The sequence below is a fragment of the Armigeres subalbatus genome, chromosome 2, assembly GCF_024139115.2.
Source record: "Armigeres subalbatus isolate Guangzhou_Male chromosome 2, GZ_Asu_2, whole genome shotgun sequence".
NCBI lineage: Eukaryota > Metazoa > Arthropoda > Insecta > Diptera > Culicidae > Armigeres > Armigeres subalbatus.
Genome location: NC_085140.1, coordinates 346,346,925 through 346,369,164, shown reverse-complemented (window position 1 = coordinate 346,369,164; position 22,240 = coordinate 346,346,925). Strand labels below are relative to the sequence as shown.

Below are 22,240 nucleotides of genomic sequence, written 5' to 3'. Positions count from 1 at the left end.
GGAATAAGAGTGGGGATTATAATGTTTCATTCTCTTTAATCATTTTTCATGTGCACATCTTGAGCCACAACCGCAAATGAGACCGTCTTTATTTAAACCGAAAATATCAATCCAAACACTATGATCACAATTCACAAATAAATCTATAGCGGAAACAAAAGATTATAAACTGCTCATAGTGTTTTCTGCATACACATATAAACATTGTTATGCAGCGCAAAGTTCATCGTGTGTGTAAGACTAATATTTTTGTGACTACGTCTCCTTCTTATTTTTTTACATGGCATTGTATCGATGATTGAATTTAGCTAAATTAGCTAAAATCATTTAGCTAAATTGATCTTTTTCACTGTAATAGTCTGACTTTTCGCCATAAGTTGGCGCTGCAATCATTAAAAATTTGTTCGCCAGTGACATGTATGGAAAATTGAAGAGTTAACTATCTTGTACTTTAAAATCTTTGATTAAAGAGAATAGTTATAAAAGAATTGAATCTCAGGCTTAAATCAACATTGGGTCTTTTATTGACTTCGCCTATACGACCGAATATTATAACCGTGATGCTGTAAGCACTATTCTATCTGGACGTACCTATATCATCCGTCTACTCACTACGTCTGCAAAAAGGAAAATATTGATCGAGAAATCCCACTCGTTGCTAATTATACCTCTACAAAAATAAAAACGGGACTTCCGCCGTTTAAGTGGGCGAAATATCGTACGCAAGGAAATTGTGCCTCTGGCAATTGAAGAGCTTTGTTTTAAGGGCCTTAACATTCTTTTCCTGTACTACGAGTACGACGCTACGCATCATCTGAAGCTTGGCGGATTTCAAGCATCAACTTTTTGTCATGATATACATCTTGATTTATCATACCTCATACTACTTTTATACTTCAGTCTCTATTTCATTCCAAACTTTCGGATTTGGATTTAGGGACATTCTGATTTAAACAATCAGTAACAACACGTAACAATTCAGATTTATTTCTCCTCTATGTCGGTGACTCAGAAACACAACTTTTATAACTATTGTTTTGGACCAAACATGCCAGCAAATCCAGATTTTCAATATTCTCTAATTATCTTCTGATTTTATTTCAATAATTCATTCATTTATTTAGTTAACATCTAAACAGATAACACTGAATCAACAATTTGACGCCACAATGCACGGTTCGAGGCCGCATCTCTCCATCCTCGGATACGCCCCACGCTCGCCAAGTCGTTCTGCACCTGGTCTGCCCATCTCGCTCGCTGCGCTCCACGCCGTCTCGTACCTGCCGGATCGGAAGCGAACTCCATCTTTGCAGGGTTGCTGTCCGCCATTCTTGCAACATGTCCTGCCCATCGTACCCTTCCGGCTTTAGCTACCTTCTGGATACTGGGTTAGCCGTAGAGTTGGGCGAGCTCATGGTTCATTCTTCGCCGCCACACACCGTCTTCTTGCACACCGCCAAAGATGGTCCTAAGCACCCGTCTCTCGAATACTCCGAGTGCTTGCAAGTCCTCCTCGAGCATTGTCCATGTTTCATGTCCGTAGAGGACTACCGGTCTTATTAACGTCTTGTACATGACACATTTGGTGCGGTGGCGAATCTTTTTCGACCGCAGTTTCTTCTGGAGCCCGTAGTAGGCCCGACTTCCACAGATGATGCGCCTTCGTATTTCACGACTAACGTTGTTGTCAGCCGTTAGCAAGGATCCGAGGTAGACGAATTCCTCGACCACCTCGAAGGTATCCCCGTCTATCGTAACACTGCTTCCCAGGCGGGCCTTGTCGCGCTCGGTTCCGCCCACAAGCATGTACTTTGTCTTTGACGCATTCACCACCAGTCCAACTTTTGTTGCTTCACGTTTCAGGCGGGTGTACAGTTCTGCCACCTTTGCAAATGTTCGGCCGACAATGTCCATGTCATCCGCAGAAGCAAACAAATTGACTGGATTTGTTGAAAATCGTACCCCGGCTCTCCGCATGACACCTTCTAGCGCAATGTTGAACAACAGGCACGAAAGTCAATCACTTGGTCTTAGTCCCCGGCGCGATTCAGACGAACTGGAGTGTTCGCCCGAAATCTTCACACAGTTTATTGCACACCATCCACCGTTGCTTTGATCAGTCTAGTAAGCTTCCCAGGAAGCTGTTCTCGTCCATAATTTTCCATAGCTCTACGCGGTCTATACTGTCGTATGCCGCCTTGAAATCAACGAACAGATGGTGCGTTGGGACCTGGTATTCACGGCATTTTTGAAGGATTTGCCGTACAGTAAAGATCTGGTCCGTTGTCGAGCGGCCGTCAACGAAGCCGGCTTGGTAACTTCCCACGAACTCGTTCACTAATGGTGACAGACGACGGAAGATGATCTGGGATATCACTTTGTAGGCGGCATTAAGGATGGTGATCGCTCGAAAGTTCTTACACTCCAGTTTGTCGCCTTTCTTGTAGATGGGGCATATAACCCCTTCCTTCCACTCCTCCGGTAGCTGTTCGGTTTCCCAGATTCTGACTATCAGTTTGTGCAGGCAAGTGGCCAGCTTTTCCGGGCCCATCTTGATGAGCTCAGCTTCGATACCATCCTTACCAGCTGCTTTATTGGTCTTTAGCTGTTGAATGGCATCCTTAACTTCCCTCAAGGTGGGGGCTGGTTGGCTTCCATCGTCCGCTGAACTGACGTAGTCATCTCCTCCGCTGCCTTGACTTTCACTGCCTGTACTCTCAGCGCCATTCAGATGTTCCTCGTAGTGCTGCTTCCACCTTTCGATCACCACACGTTCGTCCGTCAAGATGCTCCCATCCTTATCCCGGCACATTTCGGCTCGCGGCACGAAGCCTTTTGCGGGATGCGTTGAGCTTCTGATAGAACTTGCGTGTATCTTGAGAACGGCACAGCTGTTCCATCTCCTCGCACTCCGCTTCTTCCAGGCGGCGTTTCTTCTCCTGAAAAAGGCGGGTCTGCTGTCTCCGCTTCCGTCTATAACGTTCCACGTTCTGCCGGGTACCTTGCTGCAGCGCAACCGCCCGCGCTGCGTCCTTCTCCTTCAGAATCTGTCTGCACTCTTCGTCGAACCAATCGACTTCGACCCATATACCCGACGTTGTTCTCCGCTGCGTCGTTAATGGCTGCTTTAACTGTACTCCAGCAGTCCTCAAGAGGGGCCCCATCGAGCTCACCCTCTTCCGGCAACGCTGCCTCGAGATGCTGCGCGTATGCGAGTGGCGACATCAGGTTGCTTCAGTCGCTCTGGGTCGTACCGCGGCGGTCGTCGGTACCGAACATTGTTGATGACGGATAGTTTTGGGCGCAGTTTAACCATCACCAGATAGTGGTCAGAGTCGATGTTAGCGCCACGATATGTCCTGACGTCGATAATGTCAGAGAAGTGCCGTCCATCAATCAGAACGTGGTCGATTTGTGATTCTGTCTGCGATGGTGATCTCCAGGTGTACCGATACGGGAGACTGTGTTGGAAGTAGGTGCTACGAATGGCCATATTCTTGGAGGCGGCGAAATCAATTAGTCGTAGGCCGTTTTCGTTCGTCAGCCGGTGAGCGCTGAACTTTCCAATAGTCGGTCTAAACTCCTCCTCTTGGCCAACCTGAGCGTTCAAATCTCCTATGATGGTTTTGACGTCGTGTCTTGGGCAGCTGTCGTACTCACGTTCCAGCTGCGCGTAGAATGTGTCCTTATCATCATCAGTGCTTCCGGAGTGTGGGCTATGGACGTTGATTATGCTGAAGTTGAAGAACCGGCCTTTGATCCTCAACCTGCACATTCTTTCATTGATCGGCCACCACCCGATCACGCGCCTTTGCATATCGCCCATCACTATGAAAGCTGTTCCCAGCTCGTGTGTGTTGCCGCAGCTCTGGTAGATGGTATGATTACCTCTAAACGTTCGCACCATTGATCCCTTCCAACAAACCTCCTGCAGCGCTACGATGCCGAATCCACGGTCCTTGAGCACATCGGCGAGTATGCGTGTGCTCCCGATGAAGTTGAGAGATTTGCAGTTCTACGAACCGAGTTTCCAATCGCTAGTCCCTTTTTATTTCAATAAATACATATATTGAATTTGGCTTCAGTTAACAAAATAACCATGAAACATCGAATGAAAAACCACACCCACGACAATTTTGAAAAATACTTCAATTTAATTCTTTCAATTACCACTTTTGAAATTCTGTAAATATATTTTTATAACAATAGAGTTTGTTGACGTTTACTCGCGCTTTCAAGCGCATGGGTAGGATAAGATTTGTTTTCATCGGGAAACGCTTACGAAGCCTTATAACTAACTCTTTCTTTTCCGTTTAGCTATCCTTCAGGAAAAGTGAACAGGCATCTTGAAGTCCTCAGATTGAGTTTTATACAGGGAAACAGATTTCATGAAAATTTAGTGTCCGTAACATTTTATCATTAAATGCATTAATTCTCAAACAATGCTCAATTTACATTAATCCAACGCCATCCATTTGGTTAGATCCTTTTCAACAAGCTCAGGCCTTCGTCTACTTAATTTCCCCGATTGTGCATTCAACAGGAAATATCTTCCACCGGGACGCTGAAATGGAAACTAAACGGTTCTGTGATAATCAAACCCAAATAAAGCGGAAACAAGCAGAGTAGAAACGAGTCGAATCGAAACAGTCAGTAGTCAAGGTCATAGGAATATAAAACACGATGCTAGTCTCAAAGTCATCTATTTAAATACGTAGAGTAGTTAACCGATTTTAAAAGCTATAAGAAGTACATGCATAGAAATCTCATAACATCGATATGAATTATTTTGCCAAAGCTCAACGAAAAATGTTAACGGGAGTTAATCAAAGGAATGTCAATATTGCGCAGTATACAGTAAGGAAACTCGATTCAATCTATTTAATAAATAAACCGAGTGATCGAAAAACAGTTGAAGGGATTTATTATGACCATTGAAATTTATTTATTTGAAACAGGATTTATTTATAGAAGTAAGAAATGAAATCAGTTTCTACAGAAGATGAAAAGTTCGAGCGATTGCAAATGTGAAACTTATTTTGAATTGAAAGATAGAATAACAATCATGCACCGATCGAGTACGAAACGAAACTAGAGGTACGAAACTTCCGAACTACTTCGCATTGAGATGTGTGTTACAGAAGTTACTATAGGCATATTTTTTGTGCAATTTGTGGAAATTGTTTGTAACGGAGTAATAAAGAAAATCTAATTTATATTCACTTTTGTTTATCTCGGCTAAATCATTACTATTCGAAAGCCATACGGTGCTGACGCCGCATTGACGCACCCCTCATAGAATTTTACAGCGGTCGCCATGGCATACAGGTTGCCTAACCAAAGGAGTAGCCGTTGCGTCGATGCTTGGAATCGACGGGAGTCGATAACCACAAGTTAAATGGTAAAAAGTAAGTAGGCATCATGATGACGAATAAGCTTAATAGTTCTGCTTTTCGAGATATCGTTCCGGCTTGGTTTTCGTTTCACTTGATGCAAGAACGTTGCCATTGAGTACAATAGCGAGCTTGCGACGAATAGTGTCTTATCTCTGGCTTAGATAGTGCTTGCAGACGTGATGCGGCTTTGCGTTTTGACAAGTGCTTTAGTCAATAAAATTTAACTGGTGAGAATATTTTCCGAAAAGACATACATATAGGTAGATACAGACAAATTTTCTTTATCACCACAACTACTATGCAAATAAATCCAAAACACCTTGCCATTTTCTCAAGCAGCACCCAAGAGGTTAAGATTGTGGATGGGGTTGTTGGTTCGGCTTGATGCTGACCTGAGAGTTCAAAAAGATGATGCAATCAAAGCCTCCCACGTTGTTTGGTTGCATAGTGGTCGAAAGCCGCATTTTAATGAGCTTATTTATGTTATCGATTCTTTATGACATGATGTCGGTAAAAGCTTCGACTTATAGTATCTATTTTAGCTAGTAGCGTTATTTTGTTAAAAAGAAATGTTACAACCTTTCACTTGTTCCCAATACCTAATCGATACATGGTTTAAAGGCAAAACAGTCGATGTTGATATTGCAGATATTTTTTTATCATATGGCTAGCATTACAGAAAACCTACATTCAATTTCATCAATCATGTTTTCACAAGAAAATTAACAGAAAAAATATCGAGTTACGCTCAATTTAATATATTTGAAATGCTGTTGCAAAAGTAGTTCTACGTTCGAACACCCTCGGCGTTTTGGGTCGCCGTAAGCAAAGAGGCGCAAGAACAGTAATGTAATTACGGATCCTATAATGATAATGCATCTCTATACAGTACGTTTTATGTTTTTATGTTGCAATCACGCGTGTGAATAAACAAGTTCAATTTTATTATTATTCAAATTCTAAACAATCAAATCTATATATTTATCCAAAATGTAAATCCAAATTTCAAATAACAAAGTGCAAACTTCTTAGTCTCGTCGAAAAACCGCCAATAAGTTGGAAAACGTAGTTTATAAAATTATATGATTAACGAACATAGAAGTAAACATTTCTTAGCCATTTTCACTTAGGCCGATACAAATATTTAAAATCCATTTTGTCTCCCCCCTCGGATTTTTTTTGCCAAAAAAAATATTTTGAGGGGGCAACAAAATAAAATACGCATAATTTTGAGATTTTTCAAAACATTCTTTAACAAATCCGAGAAGTTTTTTGATTTTTTCATTTTATTATTTATTTTTTATTATCCCCCCTTGACCTTTCGGAGACCAGTAGGACAAAAAGTTAATTAAATATTTGTAACGGCCTTATTTAAAGTAAACTATTTCAACGAATTTCCAACGAAAATACCTAAGGGTAGCAAATGTAGGATTCCTTACAGTCCAAGAAATAAAGAACTTGATTTAATAAAATTCTTCTTCTTCTTCTTATTGGAGTTACATCCCCACACTGGGACAGAGCCGCCTCGCAGCTTAGTGTTCATTAAGCACTTCCACAGTTATTAACTGCGAGGTTTCTAAGCCAAGTTACCATTTTTGCATTCGTATATCATGAGGTTAACACGATGATACTTTTATGCCCAGGGAAGTCGAGACAATTTCCAATCCGAAAATTGCCTAGACCGGAACCCAGCCACCCTCAGCATGGTCTTGCTTTGTAGCCGCGCGTCTTACCGCACGGCTAAGGAGGGCCCCTTGGTTTATGAGGGCATGGTGGATAGATCAGGTGGAAGATGACTTGCGGACTTGGAAGATGAATAAATAAATGATTGGTTTATGAAACTCCTTGATTACAGATGTATTTTTGAAAAACTCTAACTATCAAAATTCTGAGAGATTTCGATTTTTTTTTAGAAATTTCATTATTTTTCTAAAAGCTTTTGACAAAAATTGTAAATCTTTCGAGAAGCATAATTTAATTAAAAAGTGCACTATAGGTCACTGCACGGAGACATCTCTTTCTCTTTCGTTCCTCATAAATTTTGATGTTTACTGGTCTTGTTGTTTCCTAATTTCTTTGCAGCGAGAAAGAGACAAAGCAGTCCGTGCAGTGCCCTATTCTAGCATATTCTGAACTATTTGCGGCACCGCACTCTAGATCAATTTTCGTGTTATTGTATCGTTTCATGCGTTTCCTCAACCACTGATCCAAAGCTGTATTCTGCTGATTTTCTACCTTTTCTCGTTAAATTAACCAACTTTTTGAGCATACAAACCTTACAGATCCCAAGACGAATCGATTAGGGAGAAAATTTTGCAAAACGGTTAACCCGTCCGTGAGTTAAATCGTCAGGAAAGTAACCTAAACTAATTTTTATTTATATAGATTTCAATCACAAATTTATATTGAAAGATCCTTTTGAAATGCCTAATAGTAGAAATGTTTCCCCACTACCTTGTTCTGTAGATCATCTATGGATTCTTTGGAAAAATCTTCCATTCACAAGATTACCTAGAATTCTTTTAAATTTCCTCTAAAATGGGACATAAATTCTCTAACAAGGTTTCCAAAGAGCTCCTCTAAACAAATATGACCTGCAGCTTCTCAAGAAATTTGTGAGAAACAGAAAACACTGAACAAGCTGCTGAGACTCGTTTAATAATGTATGGGGTAACCGTACCCTTAGTGGAGGTAGCACCAATAGTGGAGGTAGTGGGGTTTTAATGAGATTTATCATATTTTTACACTTTACAATGGTCTAGTTGATGCGTCGTGCTTTGAATATCCTGTTAAATGTAACTTATCTTAAGATTTCGCTTGAAAAACTATTGAAAACAATGATTTTCCTTAACAAAATCGACTCCCTTGCACCTATAGTGGTGCAACTGTACCAATAAGTGGCGAGTCTCATAAGAAACCAATGGATAGCACCACTATGGGAACCAAAATTAATTTTTACCACCACTAAAGGAACAGTGTACCCATAGTGGTGCAAGCAATATTTGGTAATTGTTGATGTTAAATGACATCTATCTCATTTTTGTCAGCAAATTTATTAGTTTATCTATTGGCTAAGATATTAAAGCTGAAGGTTTCCCATAATTATCAATTTTTAAAAAATATTTTCTTTTGTGGATCTACTAATACCTCCACTATTGGTACCCTAAACCGATTTCCAGATTCCGCTCGAAATATTATCCTGAAGGGATTTCTACAAAGATGCAGCCAAACACTTTTTTAGATTCTTCAACTTCAATTAATTTCGTCAGATGTTTCTCTTGGAGTTTCTCCTTCAGCGATTTTTTTTCAGTAAACTTCATCCAAAAATTCCTGTTTTCTGCAACTTGCATCGTAAATTACTTTAGATCGTGTTACAATTCATCTCAAATGCTAATTTTGCAATAAGAAATATCGAAATGTTTGGTAAACAAGTACAGTAGCCGTTCGATAACTGCAACGCATTTTATACGTCAATCGACGTCAGATGCAATAAAAGTGCATCTAAATGTGCAGCGCAATTCAGCTGTCATTCGAGTCTGCCATCAGTTTAAAGTTCAGCGGTTCGATAACTGCAAAAATGTTGCAACTATCGAATTGCAATAACTTTCAGTTATCGAACGTCTACTGTATCTGCAGAATGGAAGACCAATTCTAACCAATATAACATTATTAATTTATCCGGAAGCTACTGCGGGCTTTTTGTTTTCTAGCAGAAATTCTCATCATGTGTTTTGCAAGAAAATATCTCATTTTTGAAAGAATCACGCATTGCATTTCTCATCAATAGCATACCAAAAAAGAATATTCATTTACCAAAAAAAATCACACCCAATGGTAGTTCATTTTTCTGCTAACTCTATGGTTGTAAGCTACGGTCTGAAATCTGTATCACTCGTAACATGCACAATAAGAAGAGACAGATAACCGTGGTTTTGCGGTCCTCTATTAAACTTTCTCTATGATCAGTAAATAGATCAGTAAAATGAAAAAAAGATCTGATCTGGTCAACAGCAGATTTCTTTTCGCCCATCCAGTCAACAAGCATAATTACTGAGTTAACATTAATCTTTTTTTTTTGGTACAACATCCGCCATTACGCGTTCCTGTCATAGGTACCTCCTAAGACCAGCGAAGGTGCCCCTAGGGGTACATGTACCCCAGGTTGAGAACCGCTGCTTTAGGTATTTGTTTGGAAATTCCTGAAAGAAATTCCAGCGGATTTAAAAGAGCCGACGGTATGAAATTTTGGATGGAATTTCTAAAAATTGTTCAAGGATTTCCTGAAAGAAATTCCGAAGGGGTTTCTTAAACAAATCTTAGACAAACTTTTAAAAGAATTTTCGAAAAAAATCACTTGATCACTGAACAAATTTCCGAAGCATCTCCTGCAGTGAATTCCCAAGGAATTCTCGAGAACATCTGAAGAAATATGATGATGGATGGACTGCAATCCCGATATTTTTGGTTTTATTTTACTACTGTCCCAATTTTTGTAGGACTTCTCGGAGAAATTCTTGGCAGAATTCCCAAAAGAATACCATTAGATGTTCCTGAAGGAACTCTTGTAGGCATCTAAAAATTCATTTGACATCTTCAATAGGAATTTGTTTGAAATTCCATTGGAAATTCTTGTCCCAAATCTATTAAGGTTGTTCTTTGGAAATTCCTCATGAAATACATTTGGAAATTCCTCCAGGAATTTCTTTTAAAATTTCTCCAGAAACCCTCTCAAAATTCTTTCGGGACTCCTTTAGGAATAATTTATAAAATCCTCCCGTAATCATTGAAATATTCTCCAGGGATTCTTCAATAAAACCTCCCGGAAGGTCTTTATAAATTTCTCCAGAAATTCCAATGTAATATTCTTTCCAAAAATCGTGCAGGGATTATTACGGAGATTTTGTTGAAAAATTCTTCCGGAAAATTATGGAAAAAATGAAACAAGATATCCTGAAGAAATTTCCAAAATAATTTAAAAATGGAATTTACTGGAATTAGCTGGCCAAATAATTTCGGTGAAAAAAAACGTGACAAACGCGTCTGCAAAATGGGACATGACAAAAAAGTTTGTAATAAAATTGAAGAGCTGTGGAATTTTTAAATTAATGGGCCTACTTTTCATTTTCCGTGTATGAAATTAGAAATATTTTAAAGTGAATCCACCAACTAGACCGGTCAAGGTGTCGGCGGCGCGCCATACGCCGGTTGGCTCCACGCCGCAGAATTTCGTATTTCACGCCATTTATCTCTGTCACTTTTACCCGCATTGGCGTGCTACACTGCTACATGTTAAGTCATCCAAGAACTTCTTGGCTACAGACCTACAAATCAACGAGCGAAGCGATGAACTTATAATTATATATGTAACTTCATGTGGAGTAACCTAATTGTGGTCGCATTGCGTGGATCATTATCTTTTTGAAGGTTTGGATGTCACATATCTTAATTGGTCTAGTGCTCTGGAGCTGGAGCCCGATGGGGCACGTGACCCATTAAATTGAGCATTTCCTTCACTCCTTGTACTAAAATTGCCAGAATTGTTTTGAAAAAAACGGGTTTCGATTTATTTAGATAAACAATTCCCAAAGAAATTTCTTTGTTTTCTTGAAATAATGTCCGGAAGAAGTCCTGAAAGAAGTTCTGAAGGAATACTAGAAAGAAAATTCTTAGAGTCTTGAGAAATTTCTGGATTTATCCCGTACTAATTTCTGTAGGATTTTCTAAAGGAATCCCTGGAGAAAATTCTGAAAGAATTCTTGGAGGAATGTCTATTCTTTAAGAAATTTAGGAATGTCGGCAATTCCTTTAGAAGATCCTTTTGAAATTACTCTAGGAATTCGTACGGAGATATTCAAAAATTTGTCCAAGAGTTTTGGAAGAAAATGGCTGAGTAAATGCTGAAGGAATTACTAGATGCATTTCCGAGGCAGAGCAGAGACACTTACGCGAAGCCCGCGGGATAGAGAGAATCTCCTTCTACAGTGTAATTGATCAGACCAATAAATAGATTCGCAATCCTTTTTTGAGCTTTCCGAGGAGTGGCTTCTTTGAGGAAGGGCCCGTCAAATCCATTACAGCTGTGAGGAAGTGTACCCACATGGGTAGAAAGTTTTAAAAGTATTCCAAAAAGAATTTCTGAAGGAATTCCTGATGGAATTGTCAGAATTAATCTCAGAAGAATTTTTGAAGGAATTTCCAGAAGAATTCCTTAAGAAATTTCCTAAGGACCTAAGAAGTTTTTTATGGAGGTTTTTTGAAGGATTTCATGGAGAAATTCCCGATCGTATTTCTGACGGTTTTCTTCATGACTTACCGAATCAATTCCTGAATATATTTCCTAAGGAATTATTTAAGGTATTTACGAAAAAACTGTAGAATTTTTTGAAGGAACTCATCCAGTAAATTTCCAAGGAATTCTTGAGAATATCCGCAATCTCGAGGTTTTTCTTAGCATGTTTGTTTGTTTCAGTGCTGTCCAGATTTTTGAAGAAATTTTCGAAGAAAGATAGGAATTTCTATTTAAATTCCAATAGATATTTGTTTGGAAAATCCACTAAAAAATCCTTTCAGAATTCCTTCAAAAATGTATTTTAAAATTCTGTGTAAAAATCTTTTTAGGTTGAGTCGGAAGTTCCTCCAGGAATTTCTTTAAAAATCTCTTTAGAAAAGCCACCAGGAATTGATTTGGAATTCATCCAGGGATTCCTTCAGAAAACCCTCCGGAAAGGCCTTTTTGATTTTTTTCAGAAATTTCTTTGGAACATCCTCCAGGAAGTCCTTAGGAAATTCCTTCAGTAAACCATACAATTCTTGTAGGAAAAAATCCGGAACGAATTCTAATTTCGAGGAATTTTTAAAGGAATTTTCGAAGAAAATCCTTAAGGAATTTGAGTGTTAAACTTATTCTCAATAAAAAAACATTAACGACTGAAAAAAATGTTGCATCAAGGATCTGGCTTTCTCAATCTCTGGGTATATTTTGAATTGCCCGACGTTTCGGCAGGATGTATTCTGCCTTTTTCAAGGGAAAATTATATATTTTATGTGCTATGATGCGACAATGTCTTAGTGGAGGATGACATGTAAATTTTTGCTGTGGAGATACAAGACATAGCTATTAGGATGTTCACCCCATCTGTGACTGTAGATGGCAATTGTATAAAAAATCCTAAAAATCGTAAAAAGCATGATATGCCTTGCAGCGTGAAATTTTTTTTCTTAGTTAAAAATTCTTTACGCCGATTCACGCCGCCGCCGAACATTGCTTAAGGCGTGACGCCGCCAAAACCGCCGCCGCCGTTGTAAAAATGGCCTTACGCTACCGCTGTTCACAAATACTTCAGCACACAGGTCTATCAACATTGTAACTTTAACAACTTAATAGTAGCCACACATAAAAAGAAATCTATTTGGTAATATGCATTTTTTCAGCGATGTATGGTAAATCGAGCGACTGTGGCTAAAAAAATCCGTCGATCCATGATGAATTCTCATAATATTTTTTTAAGTTCTCTTCTAATTTTTCTGCATTTACAAATTTTGAAATTACGAACATGCCCGGTTTAGATTCAAAGATCTTCGAGATGCCAGTCTTCCAACAATCCTCAAAGACACATGAACACATACGTTGTGAACAAAAAACTTCACATCGCATTATATAGTGTGGATTAGTAACTCAATCTGATTCCACATGACTTCATTTATAATATGTTTTTACTGCTTCATATATGATTCAAAATAACCTTTATGCAACTTGATTCGGATAATAAATTATTCAATTCTTTATTACTTTTTTCTAATTGATTCCCAAACTCGCAAGAGCTATTGGTTTTTAGCGTGGAACAACTCCATTCAACTTGATATGTTTATATGATTAATATAAGATTATATGATATGATTATATGATATGATGAAAAATGATTCGAAATACCCTCATTTATAACTTTATTTATGTAAGGAGTTAAATAACTTTCTCTTGACATCCAATAAACTCATATATAATTTCTTCATGAAGATAATAATAAAATCACAAATTCGTATCATATAAATTTTCAATTAGTTTTATATCGCATTCTATTAGATTCTAACTTCATTTGGATAGGGTTTCATACCCCATACCCCATTCCCGGTCTAACATGCGTTTTATTTGATTTAAATTAACGAGGTGCAGCACTCATTTCAGTCATAGCGATTGCTATTCCGGCATACATAAAACCAGTTCCCGGCCTAAGCAAAATTTCACTCAGTCTCTCAACATTTTACTCTCATTCTCTCTCGGGACGGTAGAAAATGCGACGTAAACAAAAAAATGCACGTTCCACGACAACAAGATGCCAGATGGTATTATTCATAATCATTTTTATTTGGTTGAGAAGATATGTTTACTCATCCAAATTTCTTCCAAATACTTGAAAACAATATTTTTTTTACCTTTTAAAATCGAGAGAATTATAAATAACATGATAGCGTCAACGTATAAGATAGATTTCCTATTAACGATGAAGGATCATTTTCATAATCCTGGCCTTTTGGCAGCACGGTGCGGCTAGAAGTTCTTGGGCCGAGGTGAATTTTTGTTCGGTTTAAGAATACATTTTCAAAAGTATTCTAGCATGTTTATATAAGTTCTAGTGATATGTACTGATGAGAATGAAGTGCGTGTGTTTAGCATTATGGTGTGGTGATTTAAAGCTTGAAACAATAATGATTGTATCGAGCACTGTGACGATTTTCAGGTAGGTGTTTATTTGATGATACCGTTTTGTAAAAGTGGAAATAATCACTCCGGCTCAGTGGTGTGGCATCGGAGAGCGAAATTTTGAAATCAACATTTTTATTTTCTACAATTGGATCATTTAGGAGTAAAACAAGTGATTGAGTATCACTTGAGTATTGTGAAAAATAAATGGTAGGCTTTTTAAAAATTATCAATCATAAACCTATGGCTTCCAAACAGTATAAATCATTAGTTTTCTGTGCAGTAAGCCGGGAACCGGGTCCATAGGCCCAAGTAGTGATTTACCCTATCTCCCCGGAAACAACCCAAAATCTGGCTATATCGAGGAAAGTGGATTTAGAGCGTAATTGTAGCAAAATATGGCTATACAAAGAGTTAATATAAAGTTTTGGAAATTTTTAACAATGTTTCGAGCATGGTACCAAAGATTAATTTTTGTACGGACAATTTTCATATATACAATATCATGTATACAATTGCATTGTGCGGACATTAATGTTTTTACGTTGATTTTGTATATTTTTTTCTGTTGATGATCTTAAAGAAAAGATTAGACTGTTTAAGGTACCAACCAATGTAAACATTTTGCTATGAAATTCCATCGGGAGAACCTACCTTACACTCCTATGATTTGACTACATGCATTGGAAATGCTATGGAAAGTAAAATTAGATGATTTTTTACAATTCCATAAAAAAATAAACACTAGAGTGTCCATTATAGGAATATTTTGTGAAGTCCATAATAGGAAAGAAGAACGTCCCGAAACGGAACATCAAAATCAAATGAAGTGTCGACTATAGGGAAGCAATTTCCTATCATGGACCCCCAAGGGGTCAACTATAGGGCAAATTCAGTCAGGCATTAAAATGTCAATTTTCACGAATAACGTCGAGTATTTGAGCGTTTTATGTATGTATCGTAAATAGGAGATGCAGAGCTTGATATTAGATATCACGCCAAATAAATATTTTGAAAATTTCCACTCCTTATGCCAAGAAGAGCAAAATTTCGATACTAGGGGGTCCACTATTAGGCATTTTACCCTATATGCTGAATATAACGCTGAAAAAAACATAATCATACATTGTACTTTTCGTAAAACGAATGTGACGTTTGTTTTAATTCATAATTTTATATCTGAGCCATCGCTGTATGGACAATTGTTTGACACACATTGTTCATGGGCAATACTTTTAGGATTTTTTTCCCCGAAATCGGATAAACCGTTTGGGCACCATTCAATTGAGTTCTTCAAATAAACGTTTCCGGCTACTGTGGCTTGGCTCTTCCTTGCTGAGTGCTGCTCACTTTGGCTAAAGCTGATAAGCAACGTAACTAACTCCCTCGCGGGTCGGGAAATGAAAACTTGAGCTGGGTTATTATCCCAAGAAGGGGCATTCGCTGGAAGGAAAGTTTACTCCTTACCCTGTGTCCGTGGTGTGAAGTGGAATTATGAGTTTGCGGTTTGGTTTGCACCGAGCGTTACTGTTTAACTTTTATGTGTACTCTACTGAAAGGGTTGTTTATTTATAAGTTGTTTCCTCAGAACGTTTTTTCAGGATGAGGAGATTCTTACATTGTAGTAGATAAAATGATGGAAGGATTCGGATATTTCAGTATAGAATCGAAAACAACCATTATTTCCGATTGATCAAATCCGTGTATTTACAATTTAAATAGAATTGAATTCGAATGATAAATTACAATTTAGATGAAGGTATGTTAAAATCGATCTAAAACCTAATCAAAACATTCAAATATATTATTTATTTTCGTTGAATAGATAAACTATTTCTATAAACATTCTACACAATAAAACCATTATGGCACCTACACGATAAGGTATTCCTGCTTAGACCATTATTCAATTTGGTCTCTTCTATCGACACCCGATTTATTTGGCACTGCATTTGCATACATCGATATTAGATTTCACTGATAAACTGCCACTAAAATCGTTACAAACTGGTTTGTTTTTCGCGAAAAGTCCTCTCCACTACTAGATACAGTAGTGGCTCTCAATCACAACTCCCTTCCCTGTATGTAACACAATTCAATGCTGTCGTAGCAAACGTATTTATTCTCTTCATGAATAATGTATCGAATCCTGGCTGAAATGTTGGTGCCCAACTCAGTTGATTATGTTACCGAGCCCTCGCGGATCCATTTCCGCCAAACCGGACAACAACGCAAGTCAATCGCATTAAAAGCTTAGCGAATCCTGTTAAAATGCACGGTGGTTCAGAACCCCGTGTGAAACACCAAATTTTAAGAACGATCACGCTGTTTTCCAAATCCAAGCCACTGTGCTTTGAGCAGCACTGCTGACAGAGACTGTGAATCCACCCTCTCGATTAATCAAACATAGCTCTCCTGACGGTTGTTGTCCACCATAACGATGCCCCCATTGGGCCTCCGCTCGATGGTTAATCGCGTTACGAATGGATTTGCGGTTGACGTGGCCGTGGTCGTTAGAATTGATAGCGTTGCCGGCGGTGGGGTTGTCTTCGGGGTCCCACCGGAGAGACTTTCGTTCAGCCGTCGGTTCAACAGGGAAATGTCCCGGAAGTGCTCGTTCCGATCGTCCAGGGTGCGCTGGATGCGGGAGAAAATCGGCACGATGGTTGACTCGAGCAGTTCGTCGTGGGATCCAATGGCACCGCTCACCACCAGCCGGGACAGGACGTGCAGGATGTTTTTGATTGTCTTGCGCTGGGCTTCGGTTTCCACGCGGCTGTCCATCCGCTCGTAGAACTTCTGATTGAAGGTACCGGTGAGGAAGGTGACCAACGGTCGGCCGGCCAAATGGTGGTGGGATTTTTTATTGGAGGACATGTTGAACAGCATCGACGTGATTTGCTCCTGTGGGAGTAAATTAAGAAAAGGTGGAAAATGATGAGACCGGATATTTATAAGATTGGACGGTTGGATTAAAATGAGAGGAGTGGATTATTTTATATTGGGTGCTTCGCGCATCAGCAAAATTAAATTTGTTTTTGTGACGTCTCACTGAAACGGAACCGAAATTCGGCCGGCTCATAAAACAACATAAAATCGGGGGGTTTAAAGTAATTGATTTATAAATAATTAATCTTATCCTGTTCATATACTTGACAGTAAATTTTTTGGCTATATAAAAAGAAAGTAGTCTCATATAGAGATGAGCCAGTCTCAGGCTGAAAGTCTCTCTAATAAAAACGAAAAAAAGAAAGTAGGCTTTGGCTCTGTCCCAATGTGGGGATGTAATGCCAATAAGAAGAAGAAGAATAAGGCTTTGAAATTGAAACAACATGGATCAAAAACAAATCATCAATCAGCAAAAGCGGAGTTTCATGTGCGATTTGCTCGCGTTTTGAACATATAATTGTACCAAAAAAAGACTGTTTAAATTGCAAATCGCAAATAAATAAAGTAAGATCAGCGAAATTTGAATCAAAAGGCTCGCTTCTCAAGGTGTGTATTGAACTATTTACAGTGGTAGTCCAGTCAATCGGTCTGCTTTTATTTAAATAGGGGGAAAGACGGCTTTGGCAGGTTTTGTTCTATTATTGGCAGGGGGGTTTTTGTCGACCAAATTTTATGAAATTTTGCCACAATATTCTTTGATTTGCAAAGAATTTTTAGGCCAAATTTGAACCTAGTCAGTCATAAAAAACCCCCCTGCCAATAATAGAACAAAACCTGCCAAAGCCGTCATTTCCCCTATTTAGTTAAAAAAAAGTGAACGAGTCTTAAGTCTTTGATTCGACGGTGGTCGGTTTCAGGAAGTGTTGATACTATTCATTATTTTATCATGTTTTTCGTAGTTTTTCATGCGAAAAAGTGAAACATTTCAAAAATAGAGACGGTCGTGAACCTATATCACCGTCAATCGATTTACTTGCATTGGATTTGTATTTTCTTGTTGCATCCACATAAGCTGAAGTGCTTTCCCTTAAATTGTTATATTGACATATGTTGCTCTTTTTGTGCAGGTTGTCCAATAAAATTATGGAAGTAATATCGATGCTTCAGTTAAGCTTCATTGAAATAAATTATACTGTTCTATTTCAGACGAAACGTTTGATCTCTAAACAACAAACAATTCATTATTCGTTTGTGTACCATCAAAGGAGCAGCATGCATCGTACAAAATCTCCCATGTGATGCTTATCTCACATGGAAAAACACTTTCCCATCATGACGAAACACATGATGATCCGAAATTCAAATGAAGATACGCATCTACCAAAATATATCTCTTCTCAGTTGTATAACTCTCTACACTGAAGGCGATGACATGTATCACATTTTCCCAACAGAAGAATCAGTACCAGTCCATACAAAAAACACCATCTGTCACCCCTTTTTCATCAGCATCATCACCTTCTTAGTACATATCCATCGTATAGCTTCGTCGTTTGTAGCAATCATGATTCCTGAACTCTTTCTCTGTTCCTTGGTTTGCATATGTGAGGTACCTATTTGAAGCCCATCAATTCGAAGTCACTTATGCTATGCAACATACGGTCCGTCTCCTCCTGAGTTGAAGAACGAATTCGTATCCATCGAAAAAATGAAGGAAATGATACACTGCGGCATCACAACGGGACGCCTTTTACTTATCGGTAGGGTAACGGTAGCAGTTTTGGGGCAATCACAATCACAACAATTTAAAACCAACGTGAAGATAATAAACATTAAAATTAAATATCTTCAATAAAAGTACGGTTACCCTACCGACATGATTTCCAACCTTTTATACTTTCACCGAAATTTTCCGAGATCCGAAAGAGTTGTTCTTTGTTGACTCGACACAACAACCTTCCCTTCCAATTTGTTCCAAGCCAGTATGTAAAAGTACCGAGAGGAAGTAACATCGTACGGAGGGAAAATGCAAATAGAGAGTCAAATCCGATCGTTTGTTCGGTACCTACTTGTTTTGCTTTTCCATCTTTATTTGGGTTGATTGTGTGTATCTTTCGAAAAATGGGGGCATTCGGTACAGTTGGTACGTAGTTTTGGGAGTAAAGGTAGACCCGAGATAAACGACGTGCATCCTTGCTTGGGAACCAGGGAAGGATATGTCGAATTCATGCAATTTCGGATACGTTCCGAATTTGCAATACACAGGAGATGTTAAGTCAGTTCCTGTTCTTCTCGAACTTGGTGCAATTCGATTTAACGCTCTTTATAGTTACAATGTTTCATGTTTTAGTTTACCAATTACTATCATTTTGTATTTTCCAGTGGAAATCTATTATATTTAGAGTTCATAAACTAACTTTATTCATGAAAAATTACAAAGCAAATTAAACAAAATAAAAAATTTCTAAAATGGTCAATCCGTTAGTAAGTTAAATCGATAAATTTACAACACTCAGATAGACGATTCGAAAGAGTCCAACACAGTTTCAATCGTTTTGAACTCAGACGATTCGTCTTCTTCTTATTGGCATTACATCCACACACTGGGACAGAGACGCCTCGCAGGTTAGTGTTCATTAAGCACTTCCACAGTTATTCACTGCAAGGTTTCTAAGCCAGGTTACCATTTGTTCATTCGTATATCATTAGGCTAACACCGGGAATCGAACCCAGCCACCCTCAGCATGGTCTTGTTTGTAGCCGCGCGTTTTACCGAACTCAGAAGATTACCATGGATTAATCCACACTGCGAGGAATCCCAACTGATAAGACTTGAAATCCTTTCACAGCGGCCAACGTTTTCACATTCACATTCTAAACAACCTTTCAAGATGCTCGGAAGCCTCCTTTCAAGAGGCTCGGAAGCCTCCTTTCAAGAGGTTCGGAAGCCTCCTTTCAAGAGGCTCGGAAGCCTCCTTTCAAGAGGCTCGGAAGCCTCCTTTCAAGAGGCTCGGAAGCCTCCTTTCAAGAGGCTCAGAAGCCTCCTTTCAAGAGGCTCAGAGCCTCCTTTCAAGAGGCTCAGAAGCCTCCTTTCAAGAGGCTCAGAAGCCTCCTTTCAAGAGGCTCAGGCCTCCTTTCAAGAGGCTCAGAAGCCTCCTTTCAAGAGGCTCAGAAGCCTCCCTTTCAAGAGGCTCAGAAGCCTCCTTTCAAGAGGGCTCAAGCCTCCTTTCAAGAGGCTCAGAGCCTCCTTTCAAGAGGCTCAGAAGCCTCCTTTCAAGAGGCTCAGAAGCCTCCTTTCAAGAGGCCTCAGGAAGCCTCCTTTCAAGAGCTCAGCCTCCTTTCAAGAAGCCTCAGAAGCCTCTTCTCCAAGAGGCTCAGCCTCCTTTCAAGAGGCTCAGAAGCCTCCTTTCAAGAGGCTCAGGAAGCCTCCTTTCAAGAGGCCTGGAAGCCTCCTTTCAAGAGGCTCCAGGCCTCCTTTCAAGAGGCTCAGGCCTCCTTTCAAGAGGCTCAGCCTCCTTTCAAGAGGCTCAAAGCCTCCTTTCAAGAGGCTCAGAAGCCTCCTTTCAAAGGCCTGGAAGCCTCCTTTCAAGAGGCTCAGGAAGCCTCCTTTCAAGAGGCTCAGGCCTCCTTTCAAGAGGCTCAGAAGCCTCCTTTCAAGAGGCTCAGAAGCCTCCTTTCAAGAGGCTCAGAAGCCTCCTTTCAAGAGGCCTCAGAAGCCTCCTTTCAAGAGGCTCAGGCCTCCTTTCAAGAGCTCAGGAAGCCTCCTTTCAAGAGGCTCAGAAGCCTCCTTTCAAGAGGCTCAGAAGCCTCCTTTCAAGAGGCTCCAAGCCTCCTTTCAAGAGGCTCAGAAGCCTCCTTTCAAGAGGCTTGGAAGCCTCCTTTCAAGAGGCTCAGAAGCCTCCTTTCAAGAGGCTCAGAAGCCTCCTTTCAAGAGGCTCAGAAGCCTCCTTTCAAGAGACTCAGGCCTCCTTTCAAGAGGCTCAGAAGCCTCCTTTCAAGAGGCTCAGAGCCTCCTTTCAAGAGGCTCAGGCCTGGAAGCCTCCTTTCAAGAGGCTCAGGCCTCCTTTCAAGAGGCTCAGCCTCCTTTCAAGAGGCTCAGAGCCTCCTTTCAAGAGGCTCAGGCCTCCTTTCAAGAGGCCTCAGAGCCTCCTTTCAAGAGGCTCAGGAAGCCTCCTTTCAAGAGGCTCAGAAGCCTCCTTTCAAGAGGCTCAGAGCCTCCTTTCAAGACGCTCTGAAGCCTCCTTTCACGAGGCTCTGAAGCCTCCTTTCAAGAGTCTCTGAAGCCTCCTTTCAAGAGTCTCTGAAGCCTCCTTTCAAGAGTCTCTGAAGCCTCCTTTCAAGAGGCTCTGAAGCCTTCTTTCAAGAGGCTCTGAAGCCTTCTTTCAAGAGGCTCTGAAGCCTCCTTTCAAGAGGCTCGAAAGCCTCCTTCCAAGAGGCTCTGAAGCCTCGTTTCAAGAGGCTCTGAAGCTCCTTTCAAGAGGCTCTGAAGCCTTCTTTCAAGAGGCTCTGAAGCCTCCTTTCAAGAGGCTCGGAAGCCTCGTTTGAAGAGGCTCGGAAGCCTCCTTTGAAGAGGTTCAGAAGCCTCCTTTGAATAGGCTCGGAAGCCTCCTTTGAAGAGGCTCGGAAGCCTCCTTTGAAGAGGCTCGGAAGCCTCCTTTGAAGAGGCTCGGAAGCCTCCTTTCAAGAGGCTCGGAAGCCTCCCTTCAAAAGGCTCGAAAGCCTTTTTCAAGAGGTTCGGAAGCCTTCTTTCAAGAGGCTCGGAAGCCTCCTTTCAAGAGGCTCGGAAGCCTCCTTTCAAGAGGCTCGGAAGCCTTTTCCAAGAGGCTTGGAACCCTCCAATAGTCCTGGAAGTCTTGTAGGAAGCTTGATATACAAAATTAGATTGAATTGGATTGATTGTTTGATTGACAGAATGACGAAGATTTCAGATAACTTCAAGTCCCTTTTTCATATATCGTTACGCTTATTTTTTTATCGGTTGTCATTCAAAAATTGTTCTGTTTTGCTATAGAAAATTGGCGATATTCATGCCTCCGCCTTCCTTCGCAACGATTTTTGAATTGAGAGAAGGGGAGAAGGGGTTGCAAGCAGCGACCCTCAGGTCTAACCTGAAGTCCTTCCGCTAGCGAAAAATAAAAAGCAAAATAATAAACAAAGCTATTTAGAACAAAACACTTTAAAAATATAATAATATGGTTCTAGGTTTCAGCTTTTCAGTCCGGATATTTTTAGAACAATCGTTAAGATATGTTCCAAC

At 39.8% G+C, this 22,240-nt stretch overlaps 2 protein-coding genes across 8 annotated transcripts in view; one reads left to right on the top strand and one right to left on the bottom strand.

Annotated features, from left to right (window-relative positions):
* The window catches only part of LOC134212898 (trissin receptor), a 529,260-nt gene that overhangs the window by 314,641 nt on the left and 192,379 nt on the right, over positions 1–22,240 (top strand). For 2 of the 3 annotated variants that reach the window (XR_009979373.1, XM_062691202.1), the window contains one exon: positions 4,544–5,222. The exons of the other annotated variant lie outside the window; for it this stretch is intronic. Coding sequence is in view for 1 of the 2 variants with exons in the window: in XM_062691202.1 (XP_062547186.1) it covers positions 4,544–4,609 (66 nt within the window). In the remaining variant the exon portion in view is untranslated. Of the gene's footprint in view, positions 1–4,543; positions 5,223–22,240 lie in introns of those variants that run through there. 3 annotated transcript variants of the gene reach the window in all.
* LOC134212896 (uncharacterized) overlaps positions 15,774–22,240 on the bottom strand; it is a 197,754-nt gene continuing 191,287 nt past the window's right edge. For all 5 annotated transcript variants that reach the window (XM_062691197.1, XM_062691196.1, XM_062691195.1 and 2 more), the window contains one exon: positions 15,774–16,998. In XM_062691197.1, the coding sequence (XP_062547181.1) occupies positions 16,495–16,998 (504 nt within the window). In that variant the 3' untranslated portion in view covers positions 15,774–16,494. The remainder of the gene's footprint in view (positions 16,999–22,240) is intronic.